General features: G+C 39.7%; 1 protein-coding gene across 7 annotated transcripts; it reads left to right on the plus strand.

Moving 5' to 3' along the window:
• The first annotated feature begins 660 nt into the window (after positions 1 to 660).
• Positions 661 to 21,379, plus strand: PRNP (prion protein (Kanno blood group)). Of its 7 annotated transcripts, XM_055544214.1 has the most exons (4): positions 661 to 1,215; positions 3,663 to 4,087; positions 17,282 to 18,011; positions 18,523 to 21,379. In XM_055544214.1, the coding sequence occupies exons 3-4, from the start codon at positions 17,292 to 17,294 to the stop codon at positions 18,583 to 18,585; spliced, it is 783 nt and encodes a 260-aa protein (XP_055400189.1). In that variant the 5' UTR covers positions 661 to 1,215; positions 3,663 to 4,087; positions 17,282 to 17,291; the 3' UTR covers positions 18,586 to 21,379. The 7 variants fall into 7 exon arrangements, with proteins under 7 accessions (XP_055400189.1, XP_055400186.1, XP_055400183.1 ...); XM_055544211.1 differs by having other exon boundaries at positions 699 to 1,310; positions 17,282 to 21,379; XM_055544208.1 differs by having other exon boundaries at positions 699 to 1,215; positions 17,282 to 21,379.
• Positions 21,380 to 22,420: the final 1,041 nt, after the last annotated feature.

The following is a 22,420-nucleotide window of genomic DNA, read 5'->3' on the forward strand; positions in this document are numbered from 1 at the left end:
TAAACAATCTCTGAGGAAAGAAGGTAAGGCTCTAAAAGTAGTGTCAACTTAATCATTATGTAAGACTGACTGGATAGAAAACAGCCCTGGCATTGCTGCCTAATACTCATTTCTAACTGGCCACAATCCATTTCTGCTACTGAATCATCATCATCCCATCGTCATGTTTTATAGACCTCTCATTTCTCCTTCCCAGCAGAACTTTCAGGCCCCCATCCACATTCATATATTCATCACCTCATTCTACACAATTCTCCTGGCCTCTCCCCCTGCCTCACTTGTCCCCATCCTATTTGAGAGATCCACCCTGAGATATTTAACCTAATGGGTGTCTCAATACTTTTAAACCTCTTTCCTTGCAAGCTTAGTGGAGCCTCTAGCCCATAACAAGGGGACTAGATATTTCATTTTTCCCAGGTTTATACCCATTGCCCTGGCATAATTAATATTGGTACTCTCAAAAGTGCCCAAATTTGGGTAATGATATATATGATCCCTCCAACCCTAACACATGTCTTCTATCACTTGCCATCCTTCACATGAGACAAACCCCTACATAAAATTTTGGCAGTAATAATGATCAAGTACACACCATGTTTTATACAAGAAACCTCAGGTAATGTGCAGAATGGACTTGTTAAATGGAGTGCATTTCCCTCACTTATGAATACCATAATCTAAATCATTTATTTTGTAGATAATGAGCAGGAACTGAGTAAATGACGGCAGGTGATGGCTAATATACTTTCTAGGCCTCAAATTTTAATCTGAAAATTCACAAACATTGGGCTTAATCCAGGGTAATAGAATTTTTGTCCCTTTTAGAAATTTCTGGTTACCAAAGTTCCAGAAATTGCTTTCTCATTCCCTAATCTTTCATTTTCTCCATTACGTAACGAGAAGCTGGGGCTTTGGCCGATTTTCCCTTTAAAGATGATTTTTATCGTCAACAAGCAATTTCAGGGAGTGATGAGCCGGGGAGGCGGTATTAACTGATGCTAGCGTTTAAGCTAGTCTCAACTCGTTTTTCCCAGGGACTTAAATTCCTGGGTCTGCCAGTAAACCTCGGGCGCCGGCAGCGGGTGCGCCTGAGCATGCGCGCGCGCGCCGTCGCCCCCGCCCCTGCACCTCCTCCTCCTCCCCGCGACTCACCCTCCCTAGTTGCCAGTCGCTGACAGCGCAGAGCTGAGAGCGTCTTCTCTCTCGCAGAAGCAGGTAAATAGCCACGTAGTCCTTTAAACTCCTAGCGGAGGACGCCCAACTCCGGGTCTTGCGGCCGAGGCCCCAGGGCACCCAGCCGGATCGGACTGGTGGGTGGCAGACCTTGACCGTGAGTAGGAATAGGGGCTTCTGGCGGGCGCGGGGAACGTCGGGCCTGTTTAGCGTGCTCGTTGGTTTTTGCCAGCCGCCGCTCGGTTTTTACCCTCCTGGTTAGGAAAGCTGTATTTACTCGGAATGTGGGAGGGGGCCGCGGCTGGCTGGTCCCCCTCCCGAGGTATGTGGGTGGTGTGTAGGAATCTAGCCCCCTCCCACGCTCGTCCACTGCGGGAGTGGGATGGGCGAATCGCACCGGTAGAGGGGCCGCAGGTCCGAGGAACCTCTGGGGAGCTCAGAAGAACAAGGGGGAGGCCCCGGGATCTGGGCCCTCCCGAAGCCCAGAGGAGTCGCGGAATTGGGGGTGGGGGTGGTGGGGAGGAAACGGGCGCCCAACGGGGTCTGACCTCGGCGGTGAGGAGTGCCGGAGCGTCCGTGGGCCCCCAGCCGCTGCTGCCGAACTCCTCCCGAGAGGCGGCGCTGCCTGCCATCACGCGGCTGGGAGGTACCTGGGTAGCCGCAGCGGGTGGGTCTCTGGCAATTCCCCGGGGATCGGCTCTGGCGGGCGTGCGTAGCCTGGGCTTCAGCCTCGGCGCGGGGCGTCATGGGCGACCCGGCGCTATCTCCAGGCCAGAGAAATCCAGATACCGGGAGCAATGTTTCCTGGGAGCTCTGATGTGGTGGACCCAAAAGCGAAGCGAAATTTTCCCTGTCTCGACTGATCCTCCGGAAGGAGGGAACTCGGCCGTCAGGAGACTGAGGGGAGGGGATCAGGCGCCTCGGAGAACCACCCTCATCTGCCAGTAAGGGTGGCACCTTCACGCTTGATTTTTTTTTTTTTCCCCTCACACGTTTGATTATTAAACAACGAGAAGTCCGTTTTTTGCTGTCCTTTTTCGTTTTTTTTTTTTTTTTTCCTTTTGGTACCATATGTAGCAAATAGATTTTTTAAAATCATAAGCCCACCACCCTCACCATCTTTTTTTCAGTTTCCTCGTCTCCAGATTCTTAACAACAAAGCAGTTTCACCTCCCTGATCATGGTTATCCTTATCTCATGGCCGGGTTATTTTCTTGTACTTAAGAGCAATCACGGTTTATTAAGCAGTTTCCCGAATGCTGAACCTTTGAAGTGTTACCTTTCCTTGCAAAAGATACCACATAGAATAGGATTAAAAATTTTCACAAGTTGTCAGAGAAAAATAGGAACAGAAAATTGTATAAAAATGTCAGACCTCTGGAAAATGAACAGCTCTCTCAGATTTGAAAATTAACCTATGAAAAGGAACAGTTTTCCTATGGAAACATTGAGGTGCTCTAACAATGAAAAAGAATCGAAAAGGAAAAAAGCAGAGTTAGGATGTGATTTGTATATGATTTGTATCTGATGCAAATTTTTCATACTTGTGAAAGAAAAATATCAAGATTATAAAAAGATAAATGGTGAAATGAACAATCATTTATGAAATAAAATACAAATCAAAGCAAGTCTGAATTATCATTTTACAACTACTAGTAAAAACAACAGTAACAGCAACCACTACTGCAAAGTTACCTAGAAATTTGCATATTCAGTATGTGAGGTGGCAAGGCTTTGGAGTTAGAAATATGGCTCTGCAACTAATTTTACAATTTGAGACCTAATTTCCTCATCCTCCTTTTGGACATTCATAAAATAGAGGAAATTATACCTACTTCAGGAGTTTGCCAAGATTAACTGTGTAAAACTGACCTTTAGTATGTATACTTGTATTCTTTTCCTAGTCACATTGCACTGGGGGGCATTGTGAATCTGTATGAAATTTGTGAACAACGGTCAGGTGATCCTTTAAGCCATGACCCTGAAACCCCACTCCTGGGAACTTACCTGCAATGGAAGAAACAAGGAAAGAAGAAGAAAAGCTGCATTCACCCACAGAACTCAGAATGATCTAAAATTAGATCCAGTCCGGAGACAACTTAAATGTATTAATAAAATAGCAGGGCAGCAGCTAAGAAAATCATAGCACTTTAACTGAAAGGAACATTGTGTAACCATCACGGGTCATAATTTTAGAGCCTCTCTGTGATATACAGGAAAAAACTGACAGGTCAAAGTAAGATTACTCAGACATGGATGCGTTTGTGGAAAATCTGAATGAAAAATGGATCCACAGTTTTCTGTGTATGGGAGGAGAGTTCAGTGTCACATTTGCTGCTTTTTTTAAGTTAGCGTCATCTCTTTTTTAAAATACTATCATATTTTTTCCTTGAGTAGATTCATTAGTGGTTTAATAATTTATATACTGTTATTCTGTTAAATAATCCATTCTTAGATTTATCAATTATAGTTTTTTCTTTTTTTTTAAGGACTTATGAATATATTTGAAAACTGAACAGTTTCAACCAAGCCGAAGCATCTGTCTTCCCAGAGACACAAATCCAACTTGAGCTGAATCACAGTAGATGTAGGTACCCTGCGGAATCTCTTTGGTCTTGTGATGGTTGAAAGTGCCCAACTGTTTCACAGAAGATAAAGGACTGAAAGGCTGGGATCACAAATCCTTGCTCTGGAGGCCACTGGGATCTATATATGTAACCCACACCTATTATATCACTCTTTCTTGTAAAATCATCCTGATTTTGCAGAGAAAGGGACATAGCTTTCTCTGGAATCATTCTGAGTTATGTAAGAAGCAGCCATTTAAAAAATAGTATAATAAAAGCAATTACCTAACATTTCTGCACCAAATCAACACTGAAGGTGATTATCAACAGACAAAAGGTTTTATGAGGTAACAGTTTTTCTAAGCTTTCGTTTTAATTTACCTATTCCATTCTCCCTTTTTAGATCTTGTTTCCTTTTCCAAGGCAGACTGTGAACTGCTGCATAGGAAGCATTCAAAACCTGACTGTCTAAAGCTGTGATGGCTATAGCACAATCATCTTTGAGTGAATAGCATGTTTAGCAGTTCTTACAGTTGGGAGAATTTTTTCTCAGTTTGTTCATCCTTTTTCTCCTAACCGTGTTCTGCTTATTGCTGTTCTAATATTGTGTGATCATGTCAAGGGAGGTGTTCCCTTTTATGCAAAACATTATGTTAAATGTTTTCTTCCCGAGACCAAGCTCGGAAGATTGGCTAGGAGTGCAGTTCCCTGGGAAGCCTTATTATAGATTCCTAAATCTCATCACTAGATACTCCCAGGCTGTTGGCCTGATGCAGACTCTAGCTATGTTGCTTTTCTTAAAGCTCTTCACATCACTCTGAGGATGGACTAGACTGGGGACCGTTTGCCCATTTCAGTCCAGGGCTAGGCCTCAGTGTCAGTGGAAAAACTTCCACCTCAAAATGGTTTGTAAATTTTTGTATAGCTTGCATTAGACTCTTGTTAAGGGACAGTGACCTCAAAAGATGAAAATATGACAAATGAGTTCCACTTAGCTTATAAAAAATTGGAAATTTCCCCAGGGCAAGGATGGGTAGAGGGACTGTTTGGTGCCAGTTTCCAATTTAAATAAGTCTCAAGGGTATAACATATTTTGAGTATCAAAAGTTTGGCCCCCGGCACATGACCACTGGACATAAGTTCCTACCAGCTCTGATTCTCAATCCACATGTATAAAAGGGAATAAGATGAATGGGACAATATATGGATTTTGTTGTTGTTGTTCCTTCTCTCTTGTTCCATCGCTCTGCCATTGTGCTTATGCAGTAATGCCACGAGATCGTATTTATTATAGTTTTCCAATCCATTCTGATACTTGGCAGGCCAAGTGTACCCTAGATTTTCTTCCTGTTCAGTAATTTCTTCAGTCTTCTTAATTTTGAGTATTATTATATTCTTTAAAATCCTCTTTGAATTAGGACTGAAATTGTATTGACTTAATGATTAATTGGAGTTGAATTGGTATCTTTCAAAATCTTCAATCTTGATTTTTCCAACCATAAACCTTGCCTGTCTTTCTTTTCTTTCCAGTCTTCCAGCTTTTTTCGTCTAAGTTCTACTATTTATTATTAGGTTAAATCTTAGTTTGAATTTTTTGTTGCCATTAATGAGTGGAATTTTTTTTTTCCACAGTAAATCTTCTAATAATTACAACTAATTGGAGTATTCACTCTTTTCTATATGTTGAGTTCAAAAACTGCCACCCTAATAAATAAGGTCATTGATTTATTTGAAGGCATTTTTGAATGATTGTCCTGGATTTTCCAGATAGAAAAATCATACCTGGCTTTCTCCATAGCGGTCTAAAATAGCACCAATCACTTACATTCTTGTCTTGTTAATCTCATTCATGAAAATGCTTTTCTTCTTTCCGTTAAGTTAGGGTGTGGGCTGTGTATTACTTCTAGTTCTATAGAAATTTTTTCAACATCTTAAACTTAAAAAGTCAGGAAAGCACTGATTCCTGAGTTTAAGTGAGAACTTTGATTTTAATGGAAAACTTTGCAACATCAGAGAATCTTTTTTTTTTCTCCTTAGCCTACTAATAGGTTAATTGATTTCATGATTTTGAGCCATTCTTGTATTCCTAAAATAATCCTTATTGGTCACAGTGTATTCTTTCACTAAAATATCAAAATCAACTTGGTGGTATTTTCTTTTGGATTTTGGCACCCATATTGCTAAAGGTTGGGTAGCTAAGAGTGTGAGCCTTTCACTCCCTGTGGCTCTTAATACTACATCTCAGGTGAACTGCCCAAATGTTTATCTCTACTGAGTAAGAGTTCCAGATTCTTGTAACAATTGCCTAAATTGATACTCTCACTTGAATGACTCATAGATGTAGCAAAGTTAATATATCCAAACTATAGCTTTATTTTTTCTCACAAGCCTGGCCCTCCATCAGTTTTCTCATTTTTATTAGGTGGCATCACCATCATCTACCTAGTTCCAAAAGCCACAAACCTGCTCAACTCTCATTCTCCCATCCACTCTATCAGCGTAATCATTTTTTTCTACAAAATACTTCCCATTTTTCACAGCTCTGTGCTGCTTTGTCACAGTCCCAGGTTACACCACCGTCTTCCTTTAATCATTTTCTAAATGGTCTCACCATTTCCTTTCTTATCCCTCAAATTTTTCTCTTTAACACAGCAGTAAGGGTGAACTTTAAAAAAAAAAAAAAAATCTGTGATGTGATTCTCCTAAGCCACTTTAATGGCTTTGCACTGTTTCAGGCTCCAGACACGTATCTCCCTGTAGTCCTCAAACCTACAAACTAAATATCTTACCACTGTGTCCTCAGCCACAGAACAGTAATATTAGAGGACATGTAATAAATATTTGTTAAGTAATCAATAGTTATTGTACAGTAACTTTGCTATCCATTTCTTTTATGATATATAGTCAAGTTTTCTATTTAAAAACTGGTACATACTAGCTGTTCCATAAATATTTATTTAATTTAAGTATTTATTTAATTGAATGGATTGATTCAATATCAGTTTTTATAATTGAATAGAAAAGTAATCCCTCCCACACAGATTTTTCTTTCTTTCTTTTTTTTTTTTTTTATGAGGCAAGGAATATGACTACTTGGAAAGCTGGCTGCCTGAGAAAATGGCAGACTAATGTCTTAAAACAAATATCAGTGTCTAGATGCCAGGTTCTTTTATAGAACAGAGATGGCAGGAAGATGAGGAAATAAAGGCAGAATAGAGAGGGAGAAGTGGGGTGGAAGTAAAGTAAAAAAGACCCACGTCCTGCAAGACATCTCCAGAAATGGCCAGCCTGTGGAAGGGATGTGTTAATCTCTTCTTTCCTGCAACCATTCACAGGTGGGAAGTGTCAGATTATCTCCCTGTGAGCTGAACAAAGGCACTTCAGTCCAACAGTTAGGCAGAGGGACTGGGTTTTCTGAGGCAGGCCATTATATATGATTATAACAACAACAGCAACAAAAAGAAAGTCAAAGAAACAGTTCCAACACGGAGTCAGAATTGGCTCTTCTCAGCAACACTTCCCCACTGTCAGGGTCCATTTGACAATCTTGTAGGAAAAGGGGACAGTGATCTTTCTGTTTGTCAGATGAATCTTTCTGGGAGTGTCTGCCTTTGATGCCAGTGTTCCAAATATTGAGATTTGTTTTCTTTTTGTTCCTCCTTGGAAAGTGTCTACTTTATACTTGTCAACTTAGAAATATTGGACTTCAAACCCAGGAGGGTTTCTCAAGTCAAGAAATTTTGCACTTTTCTGTGTTTGGGAAGATGCAAGAGTCAGGGCTCATTAAAATTATTTCCTTGATGTGTAATTCAGCTGTCTGGGGCCTGTGATCCTGTATTCTCAAGAGTTTGCTCAAGGTTCACCATAGGGAGTGGGTGCAATCTGATGACTGCTAGATGGCAGGTATTCTCCTTCCTGAGTTGACTTGGGGTTCACCAGCTCACATTAGAAGGCTTCAATTGTTGATTCCATTTCTCAGGTCTTCCCTTGGTCAGGAATTTGACCAATATTTGGGAGACGTTTCGTGGTCAAACTTTGCTTCACGGTGCTGTGAGGTTTATCCCAGATCAGGCAAAACTTCTTGATGTACCACTCCAGGTGCTCAATTTTGGATTAGACCCCCATGAATAATTAAAGATTCTCTGGATTCTGTCTAATTGTCATCCAGGAGACATTTTCCATTGTTGCTTCTTCCCATACCTAGAATCACACTATTATAATTATTTTATGTTATAAATGCGATCTATTTTCTCAAGATGTTTAGCCATAGAAGTTTTGTTGGAGGCCTGATTACACATTGGTTACTGCAAGAGACAACTATCTTATAAATTAATCAGGATATAAGTAATGCAGCTAGTAACACTGATAATGACATAGTGCAACAGGGATATACAAAGCACAATTTAAAAACGAAGAATAAAGTAAAGCAATGATTAGTATAACTAGCTGTAGTCTGGTTGCAATAATCTAGTGACCAAAGGAGCCATAACTAATTTAATGATCTATCTTCAGTTTCATTGTACCGGCCATGCCATAGCTTAATCTTTGAGACAAGCATATGCTACTGGCAGGATCAACCAGATAGAAAAAGATTTAAGTTTTACTTTTGCTTACAAAGGATATAATTTACCAAGTTACTGTAAGTCAGAGGTTAAGGAAGTTTTCCTTACACCTGGAAAACAGATTTAAACCAGTTATTTTTAGATAGAAACCATAAAAATTATAACAAGTTATCAGTTCACTCAGTCCTATGTAACTAATCCTTTTTGTTAACAGCTTTATGAAGCCATCAGGTTTCCCATTAGAATTCTTCAACATGTTACTAGTTCAGCATTATGGTCTAAAAGTCAGAAACTTGGATTTATCCGAAAGTCCTTTTTATAAATCTTCTTAAAGAGGAGATATTTTTGCAGAGGCAACAGAGTGAAACCATAACTGTCCATAATGACAGAAGACTTAAGAAGGCACTGTAGACCTGATTATGATGCAATTGACAAAGTACTCTGGTTACTGCTGTGACATAGAGCAGTTTCAGGTAGTAGAACTTGAATTATGACTGATAATATTCTACCAGGACATATCACATTTTTAGGAACTCCATATAATCTCTAGAATATCGGTATCATTTATCATATAATTTAAGATCTATTATTCATTGGACAACACCTGCCATGTAGTTTAACATACCAAGTGAATCTAATTAGTTTAATATCTCCCTTTGGTGTGTCTCAGGGGCCCTTTGAAGCACCCCAAAGTTAGCTAAAGATCAAAGGAACTTTATTGTAATTTGATTTGGGAAGTCTTGTCAAAAGAGCATTAAGAAAAAATGTTTTAAAACACAACAGGATCATAGGTCACTGTGAAACAAGAGTTATTTACTTAGCCAAAATGACAATAAAAGATTTCAAAGGCAAATATAGAACAGATTATTTAAAAGGTAGAAATAATCTGTTATCAAAGGAGAGGAAAGCCAAATTTGTTTTGTACCAGGTTACTTTCAAGATTCATTTATTCAATTAAATTTGTTTTAAACTTAGTCCTGATCATGTACAAAACACTTTTTCAGGGTCCATGTTTCACGAACTTTCCATCACTTAATTTATTTTAGCACAGTTTTAACTTTCAAGTTGTTGAATATCTGGAGATATCCTAAAATATAATTATTTCTCAAAGTTCACTCAAAGCTCTTATCTTCATTTGCATTTTCTTTCCTTAACAGTTTCTTCACATCAAGTCCCTTTCCTTGCTGACAAATTGTATCAACAAACAACCATAAATACCAAATATAATTTAATATTAAATATTTCCCAGTTCACATGAACCTGGAGCTCATTTAGCTTAATTGTATTTAGAATTGTTTGGTTTGTAAGCACTTACTTTTATTTAAACCAATTAAATAGAGCTCTTTTACAAATCAACTGCAGCAATGTTATCCAAAGACAAAGATACATACAAACACACAGAGAGGCCTCAGTTCTTATTTCAAGATTGCAGTCCTGAGTCAGGCAATGTAAAACCCATCAGTTTACATACGAGGTTGAATTAAAATTGGATTTCTCATAGATGGAATAAGTCAAGCTCACTTGGCTAGATAGCTAAATATTTGCAGAAAAAGCACTTAGGAATTCTAATTATCTTGACCAACCCAACTTCTAAATTACTTTACCTTCTCTAAAATTTGCATTTTAAAAAGACAGCATAATGAGGGTTCCTGAGAGGACATTTGTGTCTCAAAGATATTTGCATCTCAGAGATACAGGCAAGTTTTTCCTAAAATAACTTTATTTCCCCTTTGTTTAATACTTACAGGCCTCTTAAAATAACCAGGGAAGGTCTGGGGAGTAGTAAAAGGATTGATGGGATTTGGATTATTTTTGGAACCACACTTCTGGTGCTGTAAAGACTACATTTGTAAAACACAGTTTTGTTTTTCTTTTTTGAGTGATACTGAAGCATTGACATACCCATTTACCTATGTTGGAAAGTTTTATCTTTCCTCATTTAGCTTAGCTCTTGGGAAGACACAGAGGCAACAATTTAGATTCCTGTAAATCAGTCTGGACTGAGGGGGGAAGAGGTGAAGATAAGAAAGACAGGCTGAGGAATCCGCCTCATAGTCCTACCAGGAAGATTGTGGCCAGGGCGAATGGGTCAGTGTTTTGCTTGAACCAATGTGTGCTTCACAGTGCACAGAAGCTGTCTTGCTGGAGTTGTTGTAGCCACAAGTTCCGGGAAACAAACTCACTCAGAAGGACAATGCAGATAGTGGAGTGCAGTTTATTACACCTGCGGGCCCAAGGCAGAGTCTCCTCTTAGCCAAGGACCCCGACCAGTTTTTGGGAAAACCTTATATATCCTAAGTGTACGTGCCCAAACCCACCTCCCCAAATTCCCTGAAACTAGTCTGAACAAAGGAAAAGAAAGATAATCAAAGTTAACCTGTGATTCATATGCCTTAAGCCTAGGTAGTTAACAGTGGACAATTATCAATAGGCCTGTGGTCATACCCCAATAAGCATAACAGAATTTATGATTCTATTCAGTTACACAGATAATTAGGGTATTCTTTTAGGCTACTTAGAGTCTAGGTATGAGCCCTGGGGCTCTTCCATCTGGGGGGGTCTGGTTTTCCAGTTGGTATGTCATTTCCGTAGATACTGGGCATATAGCTCAAAGTCCACAGTCCAGCCCAACATGGAGTCCTGCTTTCAAGATGGAGCCTGTTCTGTCTGTTTCTTCCTTCAGAGTCAGATGCTCTAATAGCCTGGTCCATTCTGTTACCCACTTAGCCTGTCACAAGAGACTTCAAGTGACAGGCACCTTAATGGCTTTTAAGTGCCTCACCCATGCCCTCACAATATAAATTGGCCTGGTACTCAGCCTAAGGGAGAAGGAGGTAAGGAGAGCCCTGACCTGCTTGGGAGGCAGCTACCAGGGCACAGTGGGCTATTAGGCCTTCAGAACACCCCAGAGAATACCCCTAGCTAGAGTTCCATAGCTATTAGTCTGTTTGCAGAGGGTTTAAGGAGAAAGGGATGAGGGAGTGTGAGGAGAGTGGAGACCTTAAAGGAAGTACTTCTCCTTTTAGCTCAAGCAATTAGTATCAGATGTCTATATGTTACCAAAGTATCCGGAATAAACCAAAATCTAGCCAGCTAGAGAGTCACATTAACATGACTTCCCAGTTTCATTAGACCTGTGACCTTTGTCCAAAATGCTTTATAAATGGAGTTTTCCTTCACAGGGGTGCTTCCCAAGCTGAAGCTGAAGCTCTCCACTGTCAAAGTTACCCAGGGCTCCTGTAGGGAAATTAGAATCAGATGCCTCAAGTCCAAGGGAGTCCCCAAGCCTCTTCACTTATATCAGAGTGTTCTTCTCCTTTGCAAAACACTGCTAATTGCAAGAGTGTGTAATTGTGAGCCATTTGGGCCCATTGCTCTTCTGATCTTAACATATCTGATATATGTCCCCCAAAGCTTTTCTTCAGGATAGATGAGATATTTCCCATTTTTATAAGTTTCATAGCACCAAAACACACACAAAAATAGGCAAATTCCAACATAAATGACACAAATTCCAGTACCAATACATAGATGAACCAGTTTCCAGCTCAGGTAAATAAATTTACCCTACAAAACAAATGAACTAATCCCAACTGTGTGCTTGTTTTGTGCCCTCCCTCTGGAGGCATGCTTGCTAAGCCGCTTCAGTTGTGTCTGACTCTTTGCAACTGTTTGGACTGTGTCCCACCAGGCTCCTCTGTCCATGGCATTCTCCAGGCAAGAATACTGCCATGCCCTTGGATATACTCCAGTATTCTTTTACTCCAGTATACTCATTATTCTTGCCTGGAGAATCCCATGGTCAGAGGAGACTGACAGGCTACAGTTCATGAGGTCACGAAGAGTAGGACACGACTGAAATGACATAGCACAAAACAAGCACACAAGAACTAGTTCCCCAATAAACTGGTAGAGTTTAGAGTACAACAACAATTCCCATCTCCAACAGGGTACCCCAACCAAATTGACTAGTCCTGTAAAGGAAAAGCCCAAATTTAGAGGGGAATATGTTCTCAGTGTGCACACCAGAGCAACTTACCCTACAAAATCAAGTTTGTCAACTCGTAATAGAAAAGGGCACACAAAACCACAAACAAATGAGCCAGCTATCGAATGAAGAAAACTAATGCTATGAAATTGGGTCTGTCGACTTGTAGAAGTTTGTTGATTCTTTGCTTCAACTGCCAGGCCCTGGGGCCACTGATACCACTTCAGGGAATCTTGAAGGAGAGATCCTCAGCACAAATGGTCCCAGCAGCTGCTAGAGCCTTGCCCTAATATTCCCTAACAGAGCTGGCTAAACCAAGTCAAATTTGTTACCGAATCCAGGCTTGCTCTACTGAGTGAACATCAGGCCAGTGAATCAGAGATGAGATGTTGAGGGAAAGAATGTGACTTGATTCAGTAAGCTGGCTGACCGAGAAGATGGCAGACTAACATCTCAAAATAACCATCTTCTTGGGTTCTGGATGCCAGGTTCTTTATAGAACAGAAATGAGGGGAAGTGAGGAAATAAAGTAAAAAGGCAGAATAGAGAGGGAGAGGCAATGAGTCTTGGGCCATCAGTCTTGCAAAACATCTCTAGGAATCCCCACACAGTTTTTTAATTCATAAAACTTTTAACTTTCACAATTAGGTCTCTAATCCATTTAGAGCCTGCTTTTGCATGTAGCATTAAGCTTAAAATAAACTTTCCTTTCTCATTGATTTGTTTTGTCAATTTATCATTTATCCAGTTTGGACTAAAGTCAATGTATGTGGCTTTATCTCTGAACTTGTTATTCTGCTTCCTTTGATCTATATGTTTATTTCTAAGTTGTTACCATATTTATTACTATGACTTTATACTAGGATTTAATGTTTGATAACAGTAGATTCTCACCTCATTTCCTTTTTAAGGTTGAGTTTGTTATTTGTGGACATTTCTTCATCCTTTATTGAATTCCTCAAAAAATCCAGCTAGAATTTTGATTGTCATCATTATTCATATTATAAGTTCATTTGTAGGAAATTGACATCTTTATAATACTAGGTGGTTCCAACCGAGACTTTTCCATTTTTACAGATCATCTTCTTTGTTCTTTAGTAGTGTTCAATTTCTTTTTTCCCTAGTCTTACTTTCTCTTGAATTAAGTCAATCCTAGATACTTTACAGTATGAAAGTGAAAGTGAAAGTTGTATCTGACTCTTTGTGACCCCATGGAATTCTCTAGGCCAGAATACTGGAGCAGTTAGCCTTTCCTTCCTCCAGGGCATCTTCCCAACCCAGGGATCAAACCCAGGTCTCCCACATTGCAGGCAGATTCTTTACCAGGTGAGCCACAAGGGAAGCCCAAGAATACTGGAGTGGGTAGCTTATCCCGTATCCAGTAGATCTTCCCGACCCAGGAATCAAACTGGGGTCTCCTGAATTGTAGGTGGTTTCTTTACCAACTGAGCTATCAGGAAAGCCCACTTTACAGTATGAGTTGAAATTATTACTATCTTATTTATTAATTTTTTTCTAGTCAATTATTGCTGGTATAGAGAAATGCTGTTGATTTTTATAAACCAATCCATAGCCTTGCTGAACTCTAGTTGAGTTTCCTGTTACCTCTGCCAAGTGTGTGGAATTTTCTATGTATATGATCACATTAATTCCAAATAATGACAGCTGGAGCTCTTTTCTTACAGTTATTGCACCAGTCTTTGTCCTTGCATATGGCATTGGAAGAGGGCTTCCCAAGTGGCTCAATGTTAAAGAATCCACCTATGAGGAGATCCAGGTTTAATTCCTAGGTCAGGAAGATCCCTTGGAGAAGGAAATGGCCACCCACTCCATTGTTCTTGCCTGGGAAATCTAATGGACAGAGGAGCCTGGAGAACTACAGTCCATGGGGTCACAAAAGAGTCGGACACAACCTAGCAACTAAAATAACAATAATGGCACTGGAAGGATCTCCAGTCCTGTGACAGGGGACGTCCTTGTTTTGTTTCTGATCATAAAGGCACTGCATTCAAAAATTATCTATTAATTATGTTTACCATTTCTGTTGTATAATCTTTATTAAGTTAAGCAGGTTTCCTCCTATTCCTAGTCTGCTAAGAGTATTTTTCTTAGTGATAGGTATTCAGTTCAGTTCAGTCGCTCTGTTGTGTCTCACTCTTTGTGGCCCCCATGGACTGCAGCATGCCAGGCTTCCCTGTCCATCACCAACTCCCAGAGCTTACTCAAACTCATGTCCATTGAGTCAGTGATGCCATCCAGTCATCTCATCCTCTGTCATCCCCTTCTCCTGCCCTCAATCTTTCCCAGCATCAGGGTCTTTTCCAGTGAGTTCTTCACATCAGGTGGCCAAAGTGTTGGAGTTTCAGCTTCAGCATCAGTCCTTCCAGTGAATATTCAGGACTGATCTCCTTTAGGATGGACTGGTTGGATCTCCCTGCAGTCCAAGGGACTCTCAAGAGTCTTCTCCAACATAACAGTTCAAAATCTAGGTTGGTCATAACTTTCCTTCCAAGGAGTAAGCGTCTTTTAATTTCATGGCTGCAATCACCATCTGCAGTGATTTTGGAGCCCCAAAAATAAAGATAGGTATTGACTGTTATCAAATACTTAGTATCTTGATGTGCTAAAGGATTAGGCAGCAACCTGACTATTCTCTGAGAACATCTTATATGAAGTGTTATAACACAGCCAGGCATTCAGAAACCTAATGTGCATTCCTAGCACTTTTACTGTAATCACAGATATGTTTCTTGAATTTGCTAATCTTTGTAGCATAATTTGTACAGTGAGAGACTTTGGATTAAATAATACAAGATCTTCTTTATTTTATCACAAACAGAAAATTCTCCAAGGTCTCATTAAGTTTTGAGTTCTTCTTATTCTTAGAAATGATTCTCTACTTCAAAAAATTTTTTTTATGATTTTCATAATTAAATGTTGCTTTTGTGTTCTCAACTGATTTTAAAATGATTTTGTCTTAATATAGTTTACGATTATCCAACTTTATTCTAATATTCAATTTTAAAGTAATGATCAGCAACATATGCCCGTGGCCTTATGTCCTATTGCCTGTATCTCCAGTCCATGGTCATTCCTCACCTCCAGACTCACCAAGCTTACCAGACTCACTGGTGTCTCTTGTCCCATGTGTAGCTTGATAATGGCATTGTCAAAGCGACACTCCTCATTTGTCTCCCTATGGTCTTGCTCCACCTTCCGTCTTCTGTCCACAGAATTGTCCAATCCAGAAATCTGGGTGCCACCTCAATTCTTCTAGTCTTTCATCTTCCATGTCAAACACCAAGCCTTCCAGAAAGTTCTCATGTTCAATTCCCTGAGGTGTTTGAGCAGAATTGTGAGCAGCATGGAAGCCAAGAGCTGAGCCCCATGAGCAAATGGAGAGTAGATCAGGGAAGCAGGCCTACAAAAGACCAGGTGCAAGAATGAGGCCATTTGGCATATCCCAAGACCCTGTTCTCTGGCCTTTACTCAAAACAGACTCCAAAAATAGTAGACATAGTCTGAGCAGTTTAACTGGCCTTATAACTTTCAAATGTATATTTATTTATACCCAGGCATTTCAATAATGATAGTAGAAACATAAATGGGATGTTAATTCATTGTTTAGTCATCCTTCCTCTGAATATTATCCAAGTTAGTCTTTAGTTCTGAAGGTCATGAAAAATAATTTTATAATATTTGGTGCCACTTTTATTTGAAGATATCCCAGTGCTGGGGATGACTAATGTCAGCATTACAACATATGCCATTTTTGGTTTTATGGCAAATGGTATTTTGGAACATGTGGTTTGATATGGTGTACAGTAGGAAGTGTTTAATGATCATTCTACTGTGCATCTTTAATTTCTACCCTTGGAACCACCCAGGGTAAGTGAGATATTCATTCTGAAAGATCTGAATCTTCAATTAATTCATCTATAATTTGATGAATGTACATTCACAAAGGTTCATAGGTTATCATGCAGGATACTTTGTTCCCAAACTGTGCTTGCCCTTACATGTAAGATATGTATCTTTTGTACCAAAAATTAAGAGAAAATAAGTCACTTATGAACCATTAAATGCTGAACTAAGACTCATTCAGTGAGTGAGTAACTGCAAATACTATGAACACAGCCTTTCTTACCCCTTTTTGAATAGCCCCATTGTCTGTCTATAGAAAGAAAAATTACTTTATAGTTTTGTTTGCAAAATCTTGCCTGTTTCCTGTTTCCAAAAATTATTGTATTGAGAATTCCTTTGAGAAAATTCTTGTTGGGATTTATATGTTCAGAAGATGATAATTCCTTCATTTAACAGATATCTATTGTGTACCTTCTCTGTGCCAGGCTCTGCCCTGGCCCGCTAAGAAGATAGCAGCAAACAAAAGAGACTCATTCCCTGCTTACATTCCCACATGAGGAAAGAGGACATGAACCAGCTATTCAGAAAAGTATTTAATGATCTCAGCGCCTACCTTGGGGTCTTCCCAACTGGACATTAGAATCACTTCCATAGAGTCCATGCCAGGGTTCAGAAGGTTCCAGGAACTAATATCCCTTATAACAACCCAATAGGCAGAGCTTCTAGGGTCCCCACAAGAACAAGCCCAGTTGCAAGAATCACTACTTTAAAGAAGTTCAAAGCTATGGTAAACCTACCAGATGTTTATAGTTTCTTCCAATTTATGATGTAGTGTACCAATCAGAGGTTATTTTTATCATAAGCAATGTTGCTGGCATTCTACATTTATCAAGTTACTAGGAAACAGAGCCAGAAATTATTTTAAGGTCAACTTTGTCCTTAGAGAAGAAAGAGTTGTGTTAACACTTTACCTATAATTACTTTCGTGAGATGTATGGAATGTGAAGAATATTTATGACCTAGAATGTTTATAGCTGATGCCACTGCTATGCAGTCATTCATTATGCTACAGACTTTAAGTGATTTTCACATGGGCATATGATGCTGACACCCTCTTTATTTTGCAGATAAGTCATCATGGTGAAAAGACACATAGGCAGTTGGATCCTGGTTCTCTTTGTGGTCATGTGGAGTGACGTGGGCCTCTGCAAGAAGCGACCAAAACCTGGAGGAGGATGGAACACTGGGGGGAGCCGATACCCAGGACAGGGCAGTCCTGGAGGCAACCGTTATCCATCTCAGGGAGGGGGTGGCTGGGGTCAGCCCCATGGAGGTGGCTGGGGCCAGCCTCATGGAGGTGGCTGGGGCCAGCCTCATGGAGGTGGCTGGGGTCAGCCGCATGGTGGTGGCTGGGGACAGCCGCATGGTGGTGGAGGCTGGGGTCAAGGTGGTACCCACAGTCAATGGAACAAGCCCAGTAAGCCAAAAACCAACATGAAGCATATGGCAGGAGCTGCTGCAGCTGGAGCAGTGGTAGGGGGCCTTGGTGGCTACATGCTGGGAAGTGCCATGAGCAGGCCTCTTATACATTTTGGTAATGACTATGAGGACCGTTACTATCGTGAAAACATGCACCGTTACCCCAACCAAGTGTACTACAGGCCAGTGGATCAGTATAGTAACCAGAACAACTTTGTGCATGACTGTGTCAACATCACAGTCAAGGAACACACAGTCACCACCACCACCAAGGGGGAGAACTTCACCGAAACTGACATCAAGATGATGGAGCGAGTGGTGGAGCAAATGTGCATCACCCAGTACCAGAGAGAATCCCAGGCTTATTACCAACGAGGGGCAAGTGTGATCCTCTTCTCTTCCCCTCCTGTGATCCTCCTCATCTCTTTGCTCATTTTTCTCATAGTAGGATAGGGACAACCTTCCTGTTTTCATTATCTTCTTAATCTTTACCAGGTTGGGGGAGGGAGTATCTACCTGCAGCCCCGTAGTGGTGGTGCCTCATTTCTTGCTTCTCTCTTTGTTACCTGTATGCTAATACCCTTGGCGCTTATAGCACTGGGAAATGAAGAGCAGACATGAGATGCTGTTTATTCAAGTCCCGTTAGCGCAGTATGCTAATGCCCCATCTTAGCAGTGATTTTGTAGCAATTTTCTCATTTGTTTCAAGAACACCTGACTACATTTTCCTTTTGGAATAGCATTTCTGCCAAGTCTGGAAGGAGGCCACATAATATTCATTCAAAAAAACAAACCAGAAATCCTTAGTTCATAGACCCAGGGTCCACCTGGTTGAGAGCTTGTGTCCTGTGTCTGCAGAGAACTATAAAGGATATTCTGCATTTTGCAGGTTACATTTGCAGGTAACACAGCCAGCTATTGCATCAAGAATGGATATTCATGCAACCTTTGACTTATGGGCAGAGGACATTTTCACAAGGAATGAACATAATACGAAAGGCTTCTGAGACTAAAAAATTCCAACATATGGGAGAGGTGCCCTTGGTAGCAGCCTTCCATTTTGTATGTTTAAAGCACCTTCAAGTGATATTCCTTTCTTTAGTAACAAAGTATAGATAATTAAGGTCCCTTAATTAAACTACCTTCTAGACACTGAGAGCAAATCTGTTGTTTATCTGGAACCCAGGATGATTTTGACATTGTTTAGAGATGTGAGAGTTGGACTGTAAAGGCTGAGTGCTGAAGAATTGATGCTTTTGAACTATAGTGTTGGAGAAAACTTAAGAGTCCCTTGGACTGCAAGGAGATCAAATTAGTCCATCCTAAAGGAGATCAGTCCTGAATATTCATTGGAAGGACTGATGCTGAAGCTGAAACTCCAGTACTTTGGCCACCTGATGGGAAGAACTGAAGGCAGGAGGGATGCTGGGAAAAACTGAAGGCAGGAGGAGAAGGGGACCACAGAGGATGAGCTGGCTGGATGGCATCATGGACTCAATGGACATGAGCTTGAGTAAACTCCAGGAGTTGGCAATCGACAGGGAGTCCTGGTGTCCTGCAGTCCATAGTGTCGCGGAGTCAGAGACGACTGAGTCACAACTGAGGTGAACCCAGATTTTAACAGAGAATGCAGATATAAAAACTCCATATTCATTTGATTGAATCTTTTCCTGAACCAGTGCTAGTGTTGGACTGGTAAGAGTATAACAGCAAATATAGGTTATGTGATGAAGAGAATAGTGTACAAATAAAAGAAATATGTGCATTTCTTTATTGCTATCCCATAATTGTCAAAAAACAAAATTAGGTCCTTGGTTACTGTAAAATTAACTTTTGAATCAACAGGGAGGCATTTAAAGAAATATCTTAAATTAGAGACAATAGAAATCTGATCCATTCAGAGTGGAAAAAGAAATTCTATTACCATTATTTAAGAAGGTAAAATTATTTCCTGGATTGTTCAATATTGTCACCTAGCAGATAGACACTATTATTCTGCACTGTTATTACTGGCTTGCACTTTGTGGTATCCTGTGTAAAAATACATATATTGCATATGACAAACTTAAGAATTTCTGTTAGAGCAATTAACATCTGAACTATCTAATGCATTACCTGTTTTTGTAAGGTACTAAGGAGACGTGGGTTTAATCCCTAGGTTATGTAAATCACGTGGAGGAGGAAATGGCAACCCACTCCAGTATTCTTGCCAGGAAAATCCCACGGACAGAGGAGCCTGGCAGGGTGCAGTCCATGCATAGGGTTGCAAAGAGTCAGACAAGACTTGAGCTACTAAACAATAACAACAATAAATGCTGGGTCGGCTAAAAGGTTCATTAGGTTTTTTTTCTGTAAGATGGCTGTCTTTAACTTCATTCGAAACAATTTTGCTAGATTGTATGTGACAGCTCTTGTATCAGCATGCATTTGAAAAAGAAAAAATAAAAAAAACTTACCAAAATTGGTGAATTTTTGTATAGCCATTTTACTATTGAAGATGGAAGAAAAGAAGCAAAATTTTCAGCTTATCATGCTGTATTATTTCAAGAAAGGTAACACAACCAAAATGCGAAAATGTATTTGTGCAGTGTATGGAGAAGGTGCTGCAACTGATCAAGCTTGTCAAAGTAGTTTGTGAAGTTTTGTGCTGGAGATTTCTTACTGGACAATGCTCCACAGTTGGGTATACGAGTTGAAGTTGATAGTGATCAAATTGAGATATTGAGAACAATCAATGTTATACCATGCAGGAGATAGCTGACATACTCAAAATATCCAAATAGAACCTTGAAAACCATTTGCACCATCTCAGTTATGTTAATAACTTTGATGTTTGAGTTCCACATAAATTAAGCAAAAAAAAAAAAAACAAAAAACACAACCTTGACCATATTTGCACATGCAGTTCTCTACTGAAATGAATGAAAACACTTTGTTTATAAAAAAAGATTTTGATGAACAGTGAATACTATACAATAACGTAGAATGGAAGAGACTGTGGGGTGAGCAAAATGAACCACCACCACCAAAGGCCAGACTTCATCCAAAGAAAATGCATGTCTGGTGGGATTGGAAAGTAATCCTCTATTATGGGATTCTTCTGGAAAACCAAAAAATCAATTCCAACAAGTACTGCTCCTAATTAGACCAACTGAAAGCAGCACTCAATGAAAAGCATCCAGAATTAGTAATAGAAAACATAATCTTCCATCAGGATAATGCAAGACTACATTTTTTTGATGACCCAGCATGGCTGAGAGGTTCTGATTCATCTGCTGTATTCAAGACATTGCATCTTTGGATTTCCATTTATTTCAGTCTACAGAATTATCATAATGGAAAAAATTTCCATTCCCTGGAAGATTGTAAAGTGCGTCTGGAAAACTTATTTGCTCAAAAAGATAAAAAGTTTGGTGAACACAGAATTATGAAGTTGCCTGAAAAACAGCAGAAGGTAGTGACTATGTTGTCCAGTAAAGTTCTTGGTGAAAATGTGTCTTTTATTTTTATTTAAACACCAAAGGCACATTTTGGCCAACCCAATACTGAATACTTAAAGGAAACTCTTCTGTGTTGTCCTTAGCCTTACAGTGTGCACTGAATAGTTTTGTATAAGAATCCAGAGTGATATTTGAAATACGCATGTGCTTATATTTTCTATATTTGTAACTTTGCATGTACTTGTTTTGTGTTAAAAGTTTATAAATATTTAATATCTGACTAAAATTAAACAGGAGCTAAAAGGAGTATCTTCCACGGAGTGTCTGGCTGTTTTCACCAGTGTGCACACCATGTTGGCAGCTTCATTTGGGGAGTTCATATGAGAAAAGTGGCACATTCAGTCCTCACACTGCCAGTTGCGGCAGGAGGGCTTCTCCTGATTCTGCCTCAGCCTTACTCCCAGTCACATGCCAGCTGTTCTCTGCTACCTTTTCATATTTTTCCATGAATACCTGTCAAAGTTACTACTATAGCAGAGGAAAACAGTCCTTGCATTCTGGAAGATTTTTTCTGACCAGGATTTTGAAATAGAGGATTTTCGTGATTAAGATGAGACTTAACAAAGTATCTACCTTATGCCTGTACCCACCCTTGACACCATTTCAGGTTATAAACTGTGAGGCCTGGTGACAATCACCCATTGAATTGAAATTCAACACTGTACGGTCAATATGGCTACTTTCCTTTGTTACAGGCTTTCAAATGGTTCTTCATATGTTTCCTCCTTCCCAAGTGTGAGGTGCCAGCTTCCAGTTTTCCTTCACAGAGGTTTTCTTCTGCAACTGTAGTTCACTAACAGCCGGAAGAAATAATAAATGATAGTGGTTGAAATCATAACATTTATTAATACTTTAGCAAATGCCAGTGTCCTTCAGTATCTGAACAGAGGATCAACTTCGCATTAAAAATGAAAAGATTAAAAATCAACATCTTGATATCCCATAATTCACAAAACTAATTTAAAAATGACATAAAATCCTCAAAAGCATTACTCAAAGTTAATCTTTAACATAAGAAGTGCTAGGACTATTTTCATGCTGTCCTTTTGGCCATATGTAAGATTATTTAAAAATAGACTATTCATTATCTGCCAATCATAATCTCCCAAGAATACCCCACTGAAAAGATGTCAGTTATACAAAGCAAGGTATTTACAGGGCCGAAGTGAATGATACACATCTGTATCTTTCTCAGGCTACCATGTTTTATTCCTGTTACTTCCAATTCCTTTGAGTTGTGCTAAAGAAATTTTTTTATATTTTATATGTATTTTTAAATAGAGGATA

This window comes from Bubalus kerabau, chromosome 13, assembly GCF_029407905.1.
Source record: "Bubalus kerabau isolate K-KA32 ecotype Philippines breed swamp buffalo chromosome 13, PCC_UOA_SB_1v2, whole genome shotgun sequence".
Lineage (NCBI taxonomy): Eukaryota > Metazoa > Chordata > Mammalia > Artiodactyla > Bovidae > Bubalus > Bubalus kerabau.

What these genes read in the sequence shown, in the direction of transcription:
- PRNP (XM_055544211.1), top strand. Translation starts at nt 17,292, where the DNA reads ATGGTGAAAAGACACATAGGCAGTTGGATCCTGGTTCTCTTTGTGGTC.